This window comes from Xenopus laevis, chromosome 3S (assembly GCF_017654675.1).
Source record: "Xenopus laevis strain J_2021 chromosome 3S, Xenopus_laevis_v10.1, whole genome shotgun sequence".
NCBI classification, from domain to species: domain Eukaryota; kingdom Metazoa; phylum Chordata; class Amphibia; order Anura; family Pipidae; genus Xenopus; species Xenopus laevis.
In genome coordinates this window covers 105,410,728-105,431,867 of record NC_054376.1, presented here as the reverse complement: position 1 = coordinate 105,431,867, position 21,140 = coordinate 105,410,728, and the positions used below count along the sequence as shown (strand labels likewise).

The window sequence follows — 21,140 nt, the reverse complement described above, 5'->3', positions numbered from 1 at the left end:
TTTTTTCTCTATTAATAACATTGGGATCAACCATCATTTTTACCGGCCAGGCTGGTAAAATACCGGCTAAGTGGCAACCCTATCTGTATGTAGAGAAAACAACAAGCACATCCAAAAATTCTACTGATTTGTTCCTCATGTCTCTCTGTAGATGAGCTAATCAATGTGTTTCAGTGTCAATAAATCCCAAAGACCACCCCATTTGAAAAGGACCATTTGCACTTACCAATATATACAGAGCTGATCATTAATTACACTCCCACTGTGTATTTGTGGCCACTGGTCCAGTGTGCATAATTCATATTGGATGACTGTCAATTGCCTCCTTTTCTCTAATCTGGTTTCATTATTTGTTTTTTATTGGTGCTCTCTATGTGCGTATGAAATGGTTGGCATACCCCAGACATGACAGAAAACTCATACTGCGTGATTCCTATGCATAGGATGTATTGTGGAAAACATGGTTGCTTTAGAAAAAAAAAAACTGTTCCTAATGTCTATTCATGGTTTACTGACATTTTTTGAAATTGAGCCTGTGATATTAGCTTGGGCGCCTTTATAAAACAAGACACTATTTAAAGGAATACTGTCATGGGAAAATGTTTTTTTTTCAAAATGCGTCAGTTAATAGTGCTACTCCAGCAGAATTATACACTGAAATCCGCAAACAGATTTTTTTATATTTAATTTTGAAATCTGATATGGGGCTAGACATATTGTCAGTTTCCCAGCTGCCCCAGTCATGTGACTTGTGCTCTGATAAACTTCAGTCACTCTTTACTGCTGTTCTGCAAGTTGGAGTGATATCAGAACAGTTGGAAGATAACCGCTCACTGGTTGATATGAGAATAGCACTCAATAGTAAGAATCCAAGTCCCACTGCGACACATTCAGTTACATTGAGTAGGAGAAACAACAGCCTGACAGAAAATTCTGCCCTAAAGTGCTGGCTCTTTCTGAAAGCACATGACCAGGCAAAATGACCTAATATGGCGCCTACACACCAATATTACAACTAAGAAAAATACACTTGCTGATTAGAGTCCTGCGCGGGTCCATTTTTTGGAACCCGTACCCGACCCGTACCTGCAATTCATAACCGGGACCTGCAACCTGCAACTCGCATTCTTACCTGCTTGGACCATCTACCCAACCCACAGGTACCTTATGCGCAACCCAGACCCGCGACCCGTTGACCATCAAGAATCAGAAAGTGCTGTCATTGTAAACTGGAAGAGACGTCATCGGAAGTAGGCATGATCAGAAAAAAAGGAGTAAAAATCGCTATTGAGAAGACCCGCAGCCCGAACTGCCGACCCGCGTCTATACCCGCACCCCAAACTTCTACCCGTAACCCACAGGGTACTGCAGGTTTTTGTGGGTACCCGCCCTGCTGCAGGACTCTATTGCTGGTTCAGGAATTACATTTTATATGGCAGAGTGAAGTATATGCAGTGTAATTTAGAAATAAAAGCTACACCATAAAAATCATGACGGAATCCCTTTAAGGACAGCAGTGAATCATCTGCGCAGCTCTGGCTAGTAGCCTTCTTTATTAGCCTAAGTGCACTTAAGAGCAAAGTTCATTACCTAAGAAGTGCTCTGTCTGGTAGGTTTGATTTTTCAATCACTTTTCCTCTGATCCGGCTGTTCATTCATTGATCTTATGCACTTCTTAACTTTCATCAGTAACTGAGATCATTATGCCGGCAGGATTAGCAGTAGAGGAATAAATTGCCCACGCTTGAGTCCTTCAGTCTAAATTATTGTGCAGTGTTTCTGCCTTGTTGCTCACAGTGTTGCATTGGTCTATCTGCCAGTTGTTTATTATAATGCCTGCACCTTTACAAGGAAGACTGACGGGGCCAATAAAGCCTTAAGAGCAGTAGCGATCTCATTTTAAAGGCTTTTTATTTCAAAGAAAGTTATTTCGGAATGTTGCATTGCTGCACATGGTGATATATAGGTGCCGACAGTGACTGTTTTTCATTCCTTGTGCTAATTGGATTATCACTCTTTGCCTAAAATGATATTAATTCAGAGGACATTCCATCACAGCAGTTCTAGTCATTTCCATATTACAATCAAAAATTAATAAAAATTGTATAAAAGTATTCGAGATGGATGATCTTGGAGCAGAGCCAGTTTAAGGCGATAAATGGCAAAGCCAATGCATTCCACTGATTTATGTGTCTCTGTCATTCTATACTGGACAAAAGAGCAGATCAATGTTGGCCACTACAGAATATACCAATTCCTGGAATCCTTTAAATAAAGGAAAGCAGTTAAGAGTATACTAGACAACAAATTGAAGATGGCTGTACAACTCTTTTATTATATACTAAGGGGGTTATTTATCAAAGTCCGAATTTATCTCGATGTTTTCTGCTACAAACTCCGATCAAATCAGCTTGGGTTTTTTACTCTTATTTATTAGTACATTTTCCCGAAAATTTGCTTTGTGGGAAAGAAATCAGATTTTCACGATTTTTTAAGATTTTTCCATCCGATTTTCACAAATTTCCCCCGAAAACTCTGAAAACTTCAGGGTATTGCACGAAACCCAGCGCACATCAAGAAATCATTGGGACTTCTCATTGACTTATATGCAACCTCGACAGGAGATTTTCAGATTCCGACTTTTCCATCCTCTGGGTTTAATAAATTCCAAAAAAATTTGTGATTTTTTTGAAAGTCTGATTTTATAAAACAAAAATCACAAATTTTTCGTAATTTTTGTATTCGGAGTTTAGTAAATAATCCCCTAAGAGTGTGAAGTGAAGCAAGGGAGTGTGTTAGACAGCTGGACTGTGGAAAAATCCCAGTAGTGGACCATAGACAGTAGAAGATTTAGGCTGTAATGATTTGACTTCTTTTGTTTATTTTGATGAGCCCAGAAGAAAAGGTATTTGTAAGCCACATCGCCGTAGAGTCAGGGATGTGCTGGGAGCTATTTAAAAGTCAGTTTGCATATGACTACGCTGTGTGCTGGCCACTTTAAGAGTCATGTCATCTTACTTTGATGGCTCCCTTACATTTATCATCTGCAATTGGAAATGCAAATTATGAAAGAGACCTTGAGTTTCTCCTTTGGCAGAGCATGGTTGGAACAATTTGCATTTACCCTTGATAAGCTGCCAGGAGACTAAGCAGCTGTAAGTATATGGGGGTGACCTACAGTGCACAGCAGGAAATTGCTTGGCCAGCTAATATTGTCCAAGTGCAGAAAATGAAACGACTATGCATTGATCAGGGCCGGATCAAATGAGGAATGCATATGTACGTGGCACGTTTGACCTTTATATCACATTCTGAGAAGGGGGAACAGGAAATTGTTTGTGGAATTATATACCGTTTTGAACTGGAATTTGTCCCGTTATAAAGAAAGAGAGCATCACTTAGCTAATAAATTAGGTATTTACTCTCTAAGAATTTACATTTATAGGCATGAGTTTAAGCTGCCATATTGCTTGTAGTGGATTTTGTGTCTCTTTATATACATATATACACCTTCTAAGGGTAGTGCTAGCTGTTTTTATCATCTAAATGTCTTATATCAAAATGATCAGGTAATTGGAGTATTTAAAGCAACAGTAACAACAAAACATGAGTGCATTAAAGTAATGAAAATATAATATACTGATTACACTGCACTTGTACAACTGATGTGTTTGCTTCAGAAACACTACAAAAGTGTATATAAACAAGCTGCTGTGTAGTCTTGGGGGCAGCCATTCAAATCTAAAAAAGGATAGAAGGCACAGGACACACAACAGATAAAAGCTCTGTAGCATACAATGGGATTCTTTAGAACTTATCTGTGATCTATTACGTATCCTGTGTTTGGCTGCCCCCATGGCCACATAAAAGCTTGTTTACTGGATATAAACTCTAGTAGTGTTTCTAAAGCAAATCAGCTTTTCCAGTGCAGGGCAACATTACATTATGTTGTCATTCTTTTAATATTCTTTCATTTTTTTGATGGTACTGATCCTTTTAGCAGAAAAAGGGATCATTAAACTGTCTTAGAGGACAACCTGCAGTTGCACATTTCTGAATTAAAAAAACATTAAATTGGCCTTAAATGAGGGAAGCAACATGGCTGACAAACTCCAGTCCTATGTAACAATAAAAATGAGCCAAATAAGCAATGTTTTGGGTGCTTCTAAATAAAGTCTTTAATGGAGGATGTCAAGTGTGGTTGACTAGAACAGGAAGCTGTAACTGAACATGTCAAATGCGATTGGTTAGAGGAGATCGCTGTAAAAAAGTTTACAGAGATGTGATTGGCTAGATAGAAACATGTGCTCTACCTGTAGTCTGAGCATTTCTTCATGTGCAGCTGTTTCTTAATACAGAGTTCTTTTCCTGCCCCTAGTTTTATTGCTCTACTGCTGTGAGTCATAAATCTATAATTATAAACACAGTTATTTTTTTGGCGCCTGAATTTCTGTTGTGCCTCAGTCCAGACGATTGCTAAACATATCACTGGAGCTGGCAATGCGGCTTCATAGCACAGCTGTATACAGTGTCGGACTGGGATGCCAGGGGCCCACCAGAAAACCTTAGACCATGGGCCCACTTTCCAAACTATTATTCCTCCTCTCCTCACCTCTTTATTCTCCTAATCTTTTATCGCAACATGTTCTACGCTATTCTTCCATTATTAAGCCTCTGTTTTCCCATAAAGAAATAGAGAATGACCATGAAATAGGCCAAATGGTTAGAAGCAAGAGGCCCACTGACACCTGGGCCCATCTGGAGTTTTCCTGGTATCCCTGTGGGCCAGTCCAACACTGGCTGTATAAGTGTCACGGCCGGCACCCAATACCAGAACAGGTGCCAAGTACCCTGGTCTCGGCTCGGCTTCACCAGTAGTGTGACCACTGTTGGGCTTCGGGAGGAGCCCTCAGCTTACTTGGGTGCCACCTGGACTTAACGAGGGGTACAAGGCGAGATGTTCTGGCTAGCAGAGGGGCACGGCAGGTAGAAAGTCTTTTGGGACGAAGGTCACGGTACAAATGGAGCAGGCAAGAGAATCGTCAGACAAGCAGGGTCAAGGCAGGCAGATATCAAGAATCGTCAGGCAGGCAAGGGTCAAACCGGGTAATCAAACAGATGGGGTCAGGCAGAAAGAGTAGTCGAGATGCAGGCAAAGGTCAGGATTCGGATATCAGAATAGTCAGGAACAGGCAGGGATCAAAACCGGAATAGCAGATGCAAAATACTCAGGAACAGACAGCACAAGGCTTCAGGAACCACCAGAATCAAAATTCTATCACGGGCACTGGCTGGGAGTATGAATGGGCCTTAAATACTTTCAAAGTTCGCGCCAAAACGTGCGCCAATGCGCGCTGGCGTAATCACGCCAGCGCGCCTGTACCTTTAAGAGGCGCGCCACGCGCACCCTAAGAAACCAAGATGGCGCTGGAGGCAGGAGAAGGAGCGCGGCGGCGTGGCGGCCGTCCACGCCTCCGCACCACTAGACCACCAGGTATTTTTATTACATTAAGTTCTTTAGAACGTTCTTGGTCTCAGTGTGATCTAACCTTTAAAATCTGCCATGGTTCTGTTTTTGTGTTCAAAGCAGAATTAAAGGGGATGGAAATAACCCTGAGAACCATTAGGGGAATCTGTAACCTCCTACACCTACCAGTTAACTGGTGCCACAAGCATAACATAGGAGGGCAAGGTGGTAGCTTATTAGTAATGTTGGCTCAGAATAAACCAGAACCTGCCAATCTTATAAAATCAACATATTACATTGCTACATTGTTTATTTTACAAAATTTGGCAAGTTATGAAAGTTTGAACACATTTCTGTGTTTTTTATGTGTTATTACTGTTTTGCTAATGAAGGTGAATTGCCCTTTAAAGGGCACCTGTCGGGTAAAAATGTTATCCCCAACCAAAGGTGCATTCTGGTTGGGGATAACAGTATTTTTTTATTGATTTTTCTAAAAAAAATGTCCCCCGCCAGGTATTGGCTACCCGCACTGGGAGCAAGCTCCCGATGCGAGCAGCCATGTCCAGTCACTCGCATGCGCATAATGAAAATCTGCCCTGAACTGCTCATTATGCGCATGCACGTGACATCACATGCGCGTTATGCATATGCGATTGACACCCAGTCAATGAGTGCACCTAGTGCGGGTAGCCTAGCACTGGCAGGGGGCATTTAAAAAAAAAAAAAAAATACTGTTATCCCCGACCGGAATGCGGGCTCTATTAACCTGCATCTTTGGTTGGGGATACCATTTTTACCCAACAGGTGTCCTTTAAAGTGGACCCGTCACCCAGACATAAAAATCTGTATAATAAAAGTCAAATTAAACATAAAAACCAAATTCTATTTCTTATTAAAGGATTCATAGCTGTTGTAAACACATCAACTGTCAATCAAATATTGCCTGCCCCTCCTCTATGCCTCAGTCATGGCAGTTACTTTCACTTTCCATTCAGCACTTCCTAGATGTCACTGCTCTCCCCACATTCCTCCCATTCCCTTAACCATTTAATTGTGTAGCCAGGACATGGGAATGGATATCAGGTCCCCGGTTCTGGTGCACAAACAAGATTCTGAGATGACACAAGGCTTGTCTTAATAACAGAGTCCACAAAATGGCTCCTGCCTGCTTGCTATAACTAGGACATGCCAGACTGAAGGAAACAAAATTCAAATAAGTTACACTGTGTAATTTAAAGTTAATTTTGCTTGACTAATGTGATAAAATAGGATTTGGAATATTTTTTTTGGGTGAAGGGTGCCCTTTAAGCTGCAATTCAGTTTCCCCAAAAGACATTATCTTAAATTTTTACAATTGCTTCTTTGCTGATCTGAAATTATTAAAAAAGTATCTAAGTGCATCTGCTGAGTGTTCTGGGCTCTCTGCCAAAAGCCAATTGAGTTTCAGAAACTTGTACTGTATCTTTTTCTGGTCGGGACATTTAAATAACAATCCGGGACTGTCCCACAAAAACAGGACAGTTGGGAGGTATGGTCTGTGTCAGTAGGAGAGATTGTTGTGGCTGGAAGAATAAATGTATTTATACAGTGTACACTGCTGGCGAATGCACTCTTATTAAGTGAAAAACAAGAGAAAGGTACATGGATCCAGACTGTAAATATTTGGCAGTGATTCAGTATCCCCCTACAGACATGGGTCGGAGATGGAGAAACGTTCAGTCTCACTCATGAATGGAATAAAAATAAAAATATTTGCTGCTTTGGATCTCGAGATTTTATTAACCAGTAATGGTCTCTGGATGACGAATAGGCCTCCATGTGAGGATTCTGCATTAGCCATACTCTAACTCTCCATCCTTTCTGTTCATTTCAGGTAATTTCTAGTGTAGATTTATCCACAGGTGTGTGGTATTGCACATCTGCCTCATGCAAAAAAAGTAATTTTTTTCCTGTGATCTGCAAGGAAAAGTATAACATTTACTGTGTATAGGAAATAATGTACCCCCTATTTTCATATATAAGGATAGTAGATGCTGCTAGGGTTGCTACCTGTCCGGTTTTGACTCGGACAGCCTGGTTTTGTGAAGGGCTGCTGAGTCAAAACTGCCTGCCCGGTTTCCAAATTAGGAAAACCAGGCAGGCTTTACAATGATTGACGTGGCGAGTGGGCAACAGCTGATCGCCACGTCATAGCTCTGCCCCTAACATCACAGACTCGCCCCACCACGTCATAGACCCACCCCTATTACATCGCGACTCTACCCCCTGCCCGGAGTTCCACGTGACAGATGGTGACAACCAGTGATGGGTGAATTTCTCCCGCGAAACGGCGAAAAATTTGCAGAAAAACCGGGAAAATCTAAATTGACACACACGTCCAAAAAGTCACTTGCGTCAATTTTGACGCTGGCGTTAGTCAATGAGCGTCCGAATATTGTTGATGCGCGGCGATTTTGACGCAAGCAACTTTTTGGATGCGTGTCCCAAATTTGTTAACACATGCAAATTTTTGTCTGCAAATTTATTCGCTGGTGGCGAAATGTTGAAATTCGCCTGTAATTCATGACAGCCGAATTTATTCACCCTTCACTAGTGGCAACCCTAGACAGAGAAGTTCCAAGACTACAAAATTGTTGAGTTGAATGGCAAGAGCTTTTATACAGATCATGGAACTCCAGGATGCAGTGGCATTACTAGTAATTACAGGGCCCCACAGCAAATTATTTTTCAGAAATTGACCTGTTTTGGCAATATTTATAGAAATTGTATATGAATTAGGGTCTCATGAGGCCCATATACCTCATGGGCCCCTCTGCAGCCGCAGGGTCTGCTTCCTCTCATATTTTACAACAGCTGGTACATTATTTTTTGTAATACACAAGTTGATACCACTATGTACCAATTATAACCAATGACATAATTTAGCAGTTTTAGAGGATATTGTTTCAAGGATATTCACAGCTCTTGTGTATTAGAAGGACTGTATTAAAAGTTATCCCTGAGCACAGAGTTCCATGGCCTGTATAAATATATTGCTCTGTGGTCTTGGCCATTGTATAGTTCTGGAATTTCTCCGTGATCTTTATTATCCTTGTGTTTCACCGTGGGCACTTAGTTCCATGTATTCTTGAGGCGCTTTATTTACTAAAGTAGAAGGAACTAGTCATGGAATTAGCCGGCTCTGTACTTCCGCTTAGTCTGTTTCAATTAACTGTAATTGTGTCCAGGATTCGTCTTATTTTCCAAAGAACCTATGGAGTTGAATGAATTTAGCAGAACTAGGAATGCTTCTTGCACTGCAGTGTGACATGTTTAGGCTTTAGTTCAGATATGTGGAGATTTACTTGTTGGTCAGACACTGAGTTTGTTTCATCTCTAAAAAAGTTCATCTGGGGAGGTCAGGAGTGGGATTCACGATTGGAAACGCATTCGTTACTGTTAAGGCATCTGCTTTGAATGTGACAATGATAGTGCAGGCTATTCTGCTCATTTTATTTTTAAATTGACATTAATAACATATTTATAAAGCACCGCCCTGTTCTGCAGGCTGTATGTGCAAATTGGATTTATTTTAGCGCAAAAGAGAATTTTGCGCATAGAACTGAAATGGTAATAAGTCAACTTTTCTTAGAATTTTGATTCTCAAGTATCCCTTGCTTTTACTTTAAAGGGATACTGTCATGGGAAAAAATTATATTCAAAATAAATCAGTTAATAGTGCTGCTCCAGCAGAATTCTGCACTGAAATCCATTTCTCAAAAGAGCAAACAGATTTTTTTTACATTCAATTTTGAAATCTGACATGGGGCTAGACATATTGTCATTTTCCCAGCTGCCCCAAGTCATGAGACTTGTGCTTCAGTCACTTTTTACTGCTGTGCTGCAAGTTGGCGTGATATCACCTCCCTCCCTTTCCCCCCCAGCAGCCAAACAAAAGAACAATGGGAAGGTAACCAGATAACAGCTCCCTAACACAAGATAACAGCTGCCTGGTAGATCTAAGAACAACACTCAATAGTAAAAACCCATGTCTCACTGAGACACATTCAGTTATATTGAGAAGGAAAAACAGCAGCCTGCCAGAAAGCATGTCTCTCACAAAAAAGAGCCAAGAAGCTCGAAACATGTCGTGAATAAACCTTGCAGCACAGCTTCTGCAGTTTTGGAGCCTGTTTATTTCCACAATCTTTGTATGTATTCATTGGCACAAGTCACATGACCAGGGGCAGCTGGGAAATTGACAAAATGTCTAGCCCCATGTCAGATTTCAAAATTGAATATAAAAAAATCTGTTTGCTCTTTTGAGAAATGGATTTCAGTGGAGTAACACTATTAACTGATGCGTTTTGAAAAAAACATTTTTTCTGATGAAAGGAACCCTTTAAAGGGCCACTAACACCAAAAAGAAAATATAAGGTACGCGGGAAGCCCATTATGCAGAAAGCTCCGAATTATGGAATGGCCGCCTACCATAGACTCCATTTTATCCAGTTAATCCGATGATTTCCTTTTTCTCTATAATAATACAATAGTACGTTGTACTTGATCCAAACTAAGATATAATTAATCCTTATTGGAAGCAAAACCAGCCTATTGGGGTTATTTAATGTTTAAATGATTTTCTTGTAGACTTAAGGTATCAAGATTCAAATTACAGAAGAGGTTACTAAATGAGAAGATCTTTGATTTGGTCACCTACATTTGGGCAAAATTGTGCTGATCTGATTGGCCAGTTAGAAGATCATTATAGGTTCCTAAGCAAGGCCTTCAGTAGATCACCTTAGCAATGGGCTGGCCAGAGATCAGTTATGCAGTCTATCTGTTTCCCCTATACACTGGCCAATGAACAGCTGATTCCTTTTGGAGGCGCCAAGTATGTATTAGTGGCCCATGTTTATCCGGCCATAAATATAAACTACACAAGAGTTTTTGAACCCCCTGTGTTTACTACAGTTTCATCCCTTGTAACCTTAAATTTTAAAATATTAAATTTGTGTGTGTTAATTGAGCAACCTTGGGCAAAGAAACACAAGAACGGAGCCCTTGCAGAATAGTAAAAAAACATATTGTGGACTAATCAAATGTTTTTGAAATTTTTTAAGAGAATGAATTCCCAGCCGTTAAAAGCTTGGGGGAGATATGTTATGGCGAGGGTTTTGCTGGCTCTGAAGTTGGTGATCTGGAGTGACTGGAGCTGTGAATTCTTCAGCTCCATGGCATGTCCACTGGTATGAGACTTTTGTAGTCACTGCAGCAGCGGTTTTGGTTATGATTTACCTTGGCATGGATTCTCAATGTTCAGACTTAAGTTGGCCATACATGGACAGATTTCACCTGCCAATTCAGCTCTTCACTGTGAGATGGCAGCTGTTTGTGTATGGGGCACTCCGATGGGCCTACACAACGGATATTGACTAGTTAAAAGATCTGCTGCCACATTGCCTTATGAGTGAATCAGCTTTATTGTATCTGAAGCTGCAATATGGCAGCTCACATTTAGATCTGTAGACCAGAAACATCAGATAACATTTCTGGGTTTTCAATGGAGTACAAGGCCTTAGCAGGTTATCTGAACGGGCAGTATTTGCCATAGGCCACAATAGAGTGTCCGTTTGTGCTGCAAAAAATAAAGTACATTCATGCAAAAAAAAAAAAATGAAACAACTCCTAGAAATGGGGGAACCCTTATTTCAAGCTGAGGGAGATACACAACTTATATTGTGATGCAATTACATGAAGTTAAGTAACTGCAAGCTGAAATACCCGGCAGTCCAGCTTACACGATGGTTGATAATTGAAAAAGGCTTCTACCCGAAACATGTAGTGTTTTACACTGCTAAAATAAATAAATGAAAATGTGCAGTTTGAAAATTACTGCCTGAAAGCTGTTTATTCCAATTTTTACCATTATTCATGGTTGATAATTATATCGTTTGCCTTCTGTGTTGCAAATTGTAGCCCAGTATGTTCAGCACTTGTGTAAATATATGAATCCATTTGCCTGAACAATGGCGGTTTTTTCAACATTCCAGCTGTGTAGAATGTAGTAATGACTGTTTACATGAAACTCTGCCCTCCTATATCTCTTCATATTAAAGGCAAAGCGCACACATGGCAGCTCCTCCAATGCTGCTTTTGCCTCCTGCTCTTCACTGTACACACAGGGTGGATTTTAGTACAGGTACTGATATATTCTTTTCTTTTGTTTCATCCCAAACCTAAATTATGATCTCATGTAAACTTATGCAAAGTGCTTCTCTGAGTATTTTTGCAGTTTACTTAAATTTTCAGTTTTTAGTGGTTTCTGAGACATCTGAGGTTTTAGACTGCTAATACCAGGCGTTTGGTCCAGTCTCTTTTAGACTCGCATGTCACCGACTGATGTGGTGGTGCATAGTCAGGGTTGTTCACACTCTGGGTCCTATAAAATGGAATGTTCCCTAATATGAGACATCCGCATTGTGGAACTAAGCCTTAAAGGTGAAGGAAAGCTACTGAACCAGTTAATTGCCAATAGATTAGCCACAATAGTGCAAGATAGAACACTATATTTATTCCGTAGAATGCTTTACCATACATGAATAAACAGCTCTAGAAGCTCTCTCTGTTTGTTTAGGATAGCAGCTGCCATATTAGCTTGGTGTGACATCACTTCCTGCCTGAGTCTCTCCCTGCTCACTCATAGCTCTGGGCTCAGATTACAGCAGGAAGGGGAGAGAGGAGCAAACTGAGCATGTTCATGCCCAGGGCAAGGAGTTTAAGTTAATAACAGGAAGTCTGATACAGAAGCCCATGTGTACACAATAGAATGAAATAAGTGTTTCTTTTGAAACTCAGAGCAGCATTACTTTGAGGGTTTACTGGTGTATTTATATAGACCTTTCTGATAAGGCTTACTTAATTTTACACTTTTCTTCTCCTTCTTAATGTTCTCTGTCTCCCATTGGTGAAACTATTCATTTGATAATATCTCTTCTGTTGCTTCTATTACATATGTACATTTGTCTGTTCAGCACGGGCCAGATGTTGGTGTGTATTGGTGCCTGCAGCTAAGAAAGTGATGCTTGATTTAATTGGAAATCATTAGGAAAGTAACGCAATTTCCTTGTCAGTAAATAAAATCTGCTGCTAAACCTTGGCTCCAACATGTGGTCTGTGTGTGCTAATATGGCTCCTTCTATTCAGCTTGGTGACTGCAAATAGGTTGCTGCTGTAATTCTTTTGCTTTTCAGGGGAATTTTATTATACAGTAGATATTTCCCTAATGCTGGTTTTATGCTGGGCTTATTTGCCCTTTGCATTATGATATACTGAGTATGGAATATTGCCGTGCACTTAAATAATCAACAAATACAAAAGAACATTCTGTAACACTAAAATACATATGTTGGTGCTCTATAAATACATTTGTTAATATGTATTTTAAGCATATGCTGTAAGTCTGAAATGTGAAACACTATTTAGTAAAATGATGTAACTGAACTGCATTCGTCCTGCTGTTCTAGGTGCTGCTACTTTAATCTCTGATATATGTATTTTTCCTTTAGAGAACCTATTGGAAGGAAGAAACTGGGTAAGTCTACATTTAATTTAAGATTTACAGATTATTTCATTTGAACTTAATCCAGTTTTAAGCAGGGTGTATGTGTGTGTATATATATATATATATATATATATATATATATATATATATATATATATATATATATATATATATATATATATATATATATAATCAATGAAAAAAGCTGTCAGCTTTTTTAAAAACCGCAGCACGAACCATGCAGAAAACGTGGCTAATATCCACATGTGTGTCCATGCCCTTAGCCATAGTATTCTTTAATGCATCTCTCTCAAGGAAAGAAGTTTTGGGGGGGGGGGGGGGGTTCTGTTGTGGCGACTGGCTGAGGCTCAGCTCTCTGGGGCAGTAAATGTCACTGCAAATGTTTATCCTTTTTTGTTCTGGGGTCTGTTTCTTAAACCAACGTTACAGAGTGCAGAGAGAGAGCGAGAGAGTGCAGAACTGCAGATTTAGAATTGCTTCTTTCATTATGCTAAATCTCCCTCCACACACACAATTTTGGATGGAGGACCAATTTAAAGCCACACTAATGCATGTTTGGCCTCTTTATACATATAACATAGAACATACCTTTTTATTTTTAAATTTCAATCTATAGTCCGTTTAGCAGCTGCACAGCTTTTTAACCTGCTCACAGACAGCTGCTCTCATTCGTGGTGGAAATGTCTAGTATTTTTTCCTTAACAGCCTCCTTTGGGTTCTAAGGGCCAGGACACAGTGATTTAAGTCGGATCGCTTCGGCTTTCCAAAGTTGCCCGAAGTTTCCTCGTGAGGCAACATTCGGACGGCTTCGGAAAATGAAGCGATCTGAGTACCATCCCGTCTGCGATTTAAATTCTAGCCGGCAGGAAGGCAGTTCGGAAAGATTAGTCGCCCAAAGAAGAAGCGATTTGACCCTTAATAACTTTGCACTTGGCTGGTATCCAGTATACTGTAATGGTTGATTAGTGGGTGATTTTCATTATCATAAAGGGGGTCATGAAATATTATTATGATTGCTGTGATGAAGGTTGGCTTGATAACTTAATATGAATATTCCCTTTGCTCTAAAGGCAGAAATATATTCAGACTAGCCCTTTTATGTCTTAAATTCAGAATTTAGAACTCGGCATAGGAATAAAGATAATAGCTTTTTGGTTTAGATAGATTTGTTTGTCATGATTTTCTGCAAATGATTAAGGTTTAAAAATAGTTTATTTTCTCTCATTTGCAAGTTTCAGCTATCCGAACAAAATATTTAGTCCTAAACTGCCCTCTAGTGTTGTTTTATAATAACACTATTTGCACTGCTGTAATATTCTATTGTGATAGACATTGACAAGGCAAGTCTACAGTCTTCATTTGTGTCAAATGAGCTCAATATACAACATGTTTTTTTTATTAAAAAGAAGGGTAGAAGTGTTTACAGATATATGCAAAGAATTGGGGTATATATACAGTAAGGGCATGGATGAGACCACCACTCTCTCTATTGTGTGACAATTCAGCGAACCTCTATTAGGGATCTTACATAAGAGGACATTATACAATACATGACTTAATTAGCCCGATATTTAACAAAGCACTATTGTCATTAAGGTTTTTGCACCTCCCTGGCCCCTTCTACATCACTGGGGTTCAGCACAGAAAAAAATGGCTCCATACTGCAGGTTCATTAGAGTCATTCATCGACAGGGTAGAAACAGGTTCAGTGTTCTTTCATTTTTAGGGGTAATAATGGCTTGATAGAATAGAAACCCTTCTTAAAATGTGTCAAATTTTATAGTTCACTATTAGAAAAATATTCCTGGGCCTGGCCATGTACACAGACATGCTCTAGTTATTTAATCCTTTCGACAGGTGGAGATTCTTCCTCATCTGATGCTTTGGTCCTGGATCAGTATGTTGTGGTGGCAGCTTATGAGAAACAGGAGAGCTCAGAAATCAGCCTGCAAGTGGGACAAGTTGTTGATATCATTGAGAACAATGAATCTGGTAAAATGCATTTTGATTTCTTGTAGCGTGCCATTGATGATAGGTACTGAGCAAAGGAGACTAAGAGCTGATATTAAACTGTAATATCTCTGTTGCAAAACCCTAACAATATCATGTCACATTTAAGATATCACTCATGCCTAATCAGAAATAATGTATTCCCAGCTATCTACAGTTGAATCACATAAAAAGGCCCACCTGTAAGTGCCATGGCTTTTGTGAATGTCAAACACAGATTCTTAGCAATAAGGCATTGAAATCACTGACAATGAAGTATTCTGGAAGAAGCCTTAATATTTTTGGACTTTTATTTTATCATGGAACATTATGGAGACATCAGTTTGCTTATAATTTACAGACGATAATGTATTTTACAAACTACAAGCCGGGAATGCTATAGCAATCCAAGACAGACCTAGAATTATAATATTATTGGTGCAGTGTAAACATACATACATTTAGTGTAAAAAGGTGCATTAGCTGTACAGTAGGTTCTTGTCATGGCCAAGATCTTATTTCTAAGGGGGTTTGAACACATTTTTCAGCAAAGTACAAAATTCTAAAAATCTTCGGAGAAAAGTCCAAGACCAATTTAGTAAAAAGGATAATAGTAGAAATAAGGGAGTGGGGAGAAGGGTAGCAAAGGAAGGAAGTGACTGAAAGAACAGAAAGCTGGAAAGTAGACAGGAGATTACATACAGACTAAAGGAAGAGAGTGAGAGTGACACTGGGTAGAAAAGGGACAGACAAAAGCAATAACGTGGGAGATAAAATGAGAAAGGGTGGAGAGACAGAGAGATATAATAAAGGATCATAACTTTATTATATAGGGGATACAGAGGAAGTGGAAAAATGCTATATTGGTGAAGAATGGAGGCAGAGTTGAAGTGCTTTTTAGCAATTAGGTATACAAAATAATTTAGCTTTTTATTGCTAATAATTTAATGGTCGATTAATGTGTTTTTTAAGGAAAACTCCTTAAGCTGCCAGGAACCCATTTGAAAGGCACTAGGTGTATGTGTGTTGCAATTGACCCCTAATAGTCCTGTTTAGACATAATATAATTTCAGAGGTAACCCTCTGTCTGGGTACCACCATGACTATCAGGCCCGGTTCATTCCCTGGAATCCTCTAATTATATACAAATTCAGTGACCAGTTGCTAGCTGTACAGAATAACAGAGGAGCAGGGCATTAACAGTCCATCAGGTTAGGGATTATTTTTATAGCAGAGCATACCAGGAACTTGTAAAATGGGGAGAGTATAATCTGTAACAGGATAACCGCCTCTTCCATCAGTGTTAGGGAATTTAGTAGGCCGATATGGGAAAGAAAAAGAGCTTAGATAACAGCTGAGTAGAAGAATAGTACAGCATATTACCATACAATGAGAGGGCGAGGGAAGGAAACAGAGCAGGGCAGTGGAGCTCAAGGGCGCCATCTTCCATCTCTTCGGTTACCTTCAGAAAAGGGGCCGCCAACACTGAGCTATTTGGCACATGTGCAGTTGGAGCCAGTCTGGTATTAGCGCAAAATGTGCATGCGCCAGAAACCCAAGTATTGCCAAAGGGAAGGAAGAGGATCCAAAGAAAACCGAAGAAGCAGAAGATTGCGCCCTGGAGCTCCCCTGCGCTACTCTGCATGAAGAAGGGAAATTGACATTTGGGGACACATATTGCACTAATGAACTATGCAGGATGGAAGTAGGGAGGTGGGACTATGGTTGGGGGAAGTAGTGGATGGGGCTTTTCTAGTTCTCCTTTAAACTCATCTTTTGTTGTATTGGTACTCCCATAAAAAAGATAAAGCTTATAATAATGAGAGATTTATAGACTTGTTTGAGTCCCAAGCCTGATCACACTCTTATCTGTAAAAGCTCCAAGCTCAGACTTGTCCTTTAATCAAAATATGAAAATAAGGATTGCATTTGCATGAAGCACTTGTCCAAATATTTGTGTAGGGTTAACTGAGACTTTGTGTATGGCTACTTACTTTAGGCTGGTGGTTTGTGAGCACGGCAGATGAGCAAGGCTGGGTACCTGCTACCTGTCTAGAGGCTCAGGATGGTGGCCAGGATGACTTCACAATCCAGCCTGAAGAAGGTATTGTTAACATGTGATTTTCTCCCGTGTATAACACAAAATACACAATAGTGCTACGGTAAATGCACCACTAAGGGGTTTATTTTAAATGACTGTAAAGATTAATATAGATTTCACTTCTTCATTCAGAGCTTTGTCTGTGTTGATACATGTTTGTCATATTTCCTCTAAAAATTCAACTAAATTGTCTGAAAATGTCTTACTACCTTTCATGTAATACCTAGCTGAATCTGCATAGATCAGTCAATACAATCTTTGTGTCTGTGTAACTGCATGAGCTTTAGCATTAGTGACCAGCGTGTGAGTTTATGTGCCTCAAGGAACGAGTATCGACAGAGTGTGATTCCTGACCGCACCCTGCTAAAGGAAAACTATACCCCCCAAACAATGTAGGTCTCTATAAAAAGATATTGCATAAAACAGTTCATATGTAAAATCCTGCTTCATGTAAATAAACCATTTTCATAATATACTTTTCTAGTAGTATGTCCCATTGGGTAATCATAAATAGAAAATTGCCATTTTAAAAAAATAAGGACCACTCCCTGGGATTGTAGGACTCACTGTGCACACAAACAAACTATACTTGTTAGGTCACATGAGCCAATTAACAGACAGAGTTGTGTCTTTTGCTTTCTTACTTCCTGTTACAGTTAGAGCTGCAGTATTTCTGGTCAGGTGATCTCTGAGGCAGCACACAGACCATCACAAAATGGTGGCTCAAGGCAAGAGATGTAAAAGGGCAATATTTACTTAAATATATAGACCAGTTTGGTAAGATTCTTTAATATGCCACTTAATATTATATAAACTATCTGTTGCTTAAGTATTCATTTTGGGAGTATAGTTTTCCTTTAATAAGGGGCTTATTCTGAGAACCATTGCAGTCCCTCACTTCGTGTTTTGTCACTTCCCAACATGCTCCCAGCCCCTTGGAGATACTGGTCTTTGCCCAGACATGTCGGCCGCCGACGAACCCTTGGGGATTTGTACAGCAGTGGATGGGGTCCAGGTGCAGAGAGGCTTGTTTTATTGTCTTTGTTTCCTGTTTCTTTCTCTGACATTGTTTGCATGTGCTGCAGCCATTGGTGTTTGCATGCCCTGCACGGGATAGACTTCTGGCAAGCGAAAAAAAATAAATGATTCTGCATGTCTAAGGCATGTTTCTTAGTTGCAACATGCTATCAACAAGAACAACCGATTGAATACTAAATCCCATAGCACTTAACATCTTGAGTTCTGAGTTACGCCACTGATCATTGAAGTGGTTTACTGAATCTTTGCTAAACAAATAAGAAGTGGTCTTTAACCCTAAAGGCTGCAAACAATTGAATACAAAGCATATAACGGGATTCCTGTGTGGTGTATTAATTGTATTTGTGCCTTTATTTTTTTTTTACACAGAAGAGAAGTATATTGTGATCTACCCCTATACAGCAAGAGATCAGGATGAAATCACCCTGGACAAGGGATATGTTGTGGAAGTCATTCAGAAGAACCTAGAGGGATGGTGGAAAATCAGGTACCTTGTAAATGTGGGACTAATACCAACTGTTTTGGAGACCTTAAGGCAGGGGTCCTCAACCTTTTTCACCCATGAGCAGCATTCAGATGTAAAACAAGTTGGGGAGCAACACAAGCATGAAAAATGTTCCTGGGTGGTGCCAAAAAAGAGATGATTGGCTATTGGTAGCCCCTATGTGGACTGGCAGCCTACAGGGGGTTCTGTTTGGCAGTACATCTGGTTTTAAGCAACCTAATCTTGCCTCCAAGCCAGGAATTGAAAAATAAGCACCTGAGAAGCCACTGAGAGCAACATCCAAGGAGTTGGGGAGCAACATGTTGCTCGCAAGCTACTGGTTGAGGATCACTGCCTCAACGGTAAAGGGAGTATATTTTCCAAAGCCCATACACAAGTAAGATCACGCGGTAAAGCCACATATTCCTCATGGCATGTGATAGTTTGAACTTGCTAGGCATCTGGCCAGAGCAGCTGTCAACTGGAGTTCTGGCAAGCCAATGCACTGATACAGATCTTTGTCATTAAACCGGTTCCCAGTTCTCATGTCTCTGTGAACACTTGGCTCTGCGGAAGCAGCAAACTAATAATGACTGTCAATTTATGTTCAAGTGCCTGTGGGTGGGGGGTATGGAGAATGTGCATCCCACAAACCTTGAGAATTGTCATATTAAATAAAATCAACAAAGGCAACTGATATTTATATTCAAGTGCCTGTGGGTGGGGGGTATGGAGAATGTGCATCCCACAAACCTTGAGAATTGTCATATAAAATAAAATCAACCAATCCAACTGATATTTAAAACTAATAAGCTAAAGGCTAAAATCACAGTCTGTTGTGTAAAGGTTTACATAGAAAATACTTCTCCTGAAGTTCCACTGATATCCAGTTTCACATTAATTCGGGACTCTTAGGAGTGTACGCCTTTCAGTGTGTAACTTCTCAGTGTTGCCATAATACTTTTTTTCAGTTGACCCTTGAATAAAAATCCAATATGCTGCAGTTCTAGAGTCCATGAGGATTTCTCGCCCAGGCGAGGAGTATAGTGGCTTCTATTGTCTTGTGCCAGATGCAGAGCTTCACAAACTATGCACAACATGAGTGGACAGGATATGTTTATAAGTTCCTTCAGACTCTTGTTTTCTTCCTGGCACACCACCTTGTAGCACCGTTATGGTGCCTGTTCTATGACCCTTCTGATAGGCTGCCTCAGAGCCCAGAGGATATCTATCATAGGTTGACTTTATCAGTGGTTGGTCCATACCTGACAAAGGAGAGTGTCCAAGAAAGATAGATAGATGGATAGATAGATAGATACATACCAAGGTGAGTTGACAGCACTCCAAGGAAGTTTTGAAGCAAAGGTTTCAACAAACAAAATGTAGGTTTATTGGTTCCAACGTTTCAGTTCCACACAGGGAAAGTGATTTGAACAGAACACAGTGAGATGCTTTAAATGTTCTAATCACTTTCCCTGATGAAAGTTCCAGTGTGGAACTGAAACGTTGGAATCAATAAACCTACATTTTGTTTGTTGAAACCTTTGCTTCAAAACTTCTATTATTTATAATATATATATATATATATATATATATATATATATATATATATATATATATATATATATATATATATATATATATATATATATATATATAACAAACAAGGGAAAGTTGTGCTCACCACTAGTTTTTAAAAACATTAGGCGGGGGTGCAATGAGGGTGTGACCACAAAATACATATAGACAAATACAAGATTCCTCTGCACTCAACCCATTATCAATATATTTAAGACAGAGACATTTTGTGCATACTGCTACTGAAAAATGCCTTACCCTTTAAACAACACAGGGATTGTTTGTCCATATATTGCAATATATTTAAGCTGGCCAACTACGTCAAAGTCATCCCATATCTGGCCAGTCCTATGCTCAATTTTCATCTGATTCATTAAGAATTCTATGGTTTAATTATACATTTTATAAAAGGGACGAATACGTTTTACCTGCAACTTACTAGCTGCTTTCAAAGTAAAACTCCCAAACTTGGCTGCCCTTTTATTAGACACCAGTGGGATCACCTGACTATAGTTGGAGGGGGTGGGAGCTACAACATGGAGCTGGTCACTGCTCTTGTAGAACTATAACAAACAAGGGAAAGTTGTGCTCACCACTAGTTTTTAAAAACATTAGGCGGGGGGTGCAATGAGGCTGTGACCACAAAATACATATAGACAAATACAAGATTCCTCTGCACTCAACCCATTATCAATATATTTAAGACAGAGACATTTTGTGCATACTGCTACTGAAAAATGCCTTACCCTTTAAACAAAACAGGGATTGTTTGTCCATATATTGCAATATATTTAAGCTGGCCAACTACGTCATATATATATATATATATATATATATATATATATATATATATATATATATATATATATATGTGTGTGTGTGTATATATATATATATATGTGTGTGTATGTGTATATAT

At 39.6% G+C, this 21,140-nt stretch overlaps 1 protein-coding gene across 3 annotated transcripts in view; it reads left to right on the top strand.

Annotated features, from left to right (window-relative positions):
• Positions 1-21,140, top strand: part of sh3pxd2b.S (SH3 and PX domains 2B S homeolog) — a 107,801-nt gene that overhangs the window by 76,073 nt on the left and 10,588 nt on the right. Inside the window, exons 6-10 of one of the 3 annotated variants that reach the window (XM_018256142.2) lie at positions 13,015-13,040; positions 14,889-15,023; positions 17,020-17,124; positions 18,053-18,136; positions 18,529-18,646. In XM_018256142.2, coding sequence (XP_018111631.1) covers positions 13,015-13,040; positions 14,889-15,023; positions 17,020-17,124; positions 18,053-18,136; positions 18,529-18,646 — 468 coding nt within the window. The remainder of the gene's footprint in view (positions 1-13,014; positions 13,041-14,888; positions 15,024-17,019; positions 17,125-18,052; positions 18,137-18,528; positions 18,647-21,140) is intronic. The other 2 variants (XM_018256143.2, XM_018256144.2) reach the window with 2 other exon arrangements.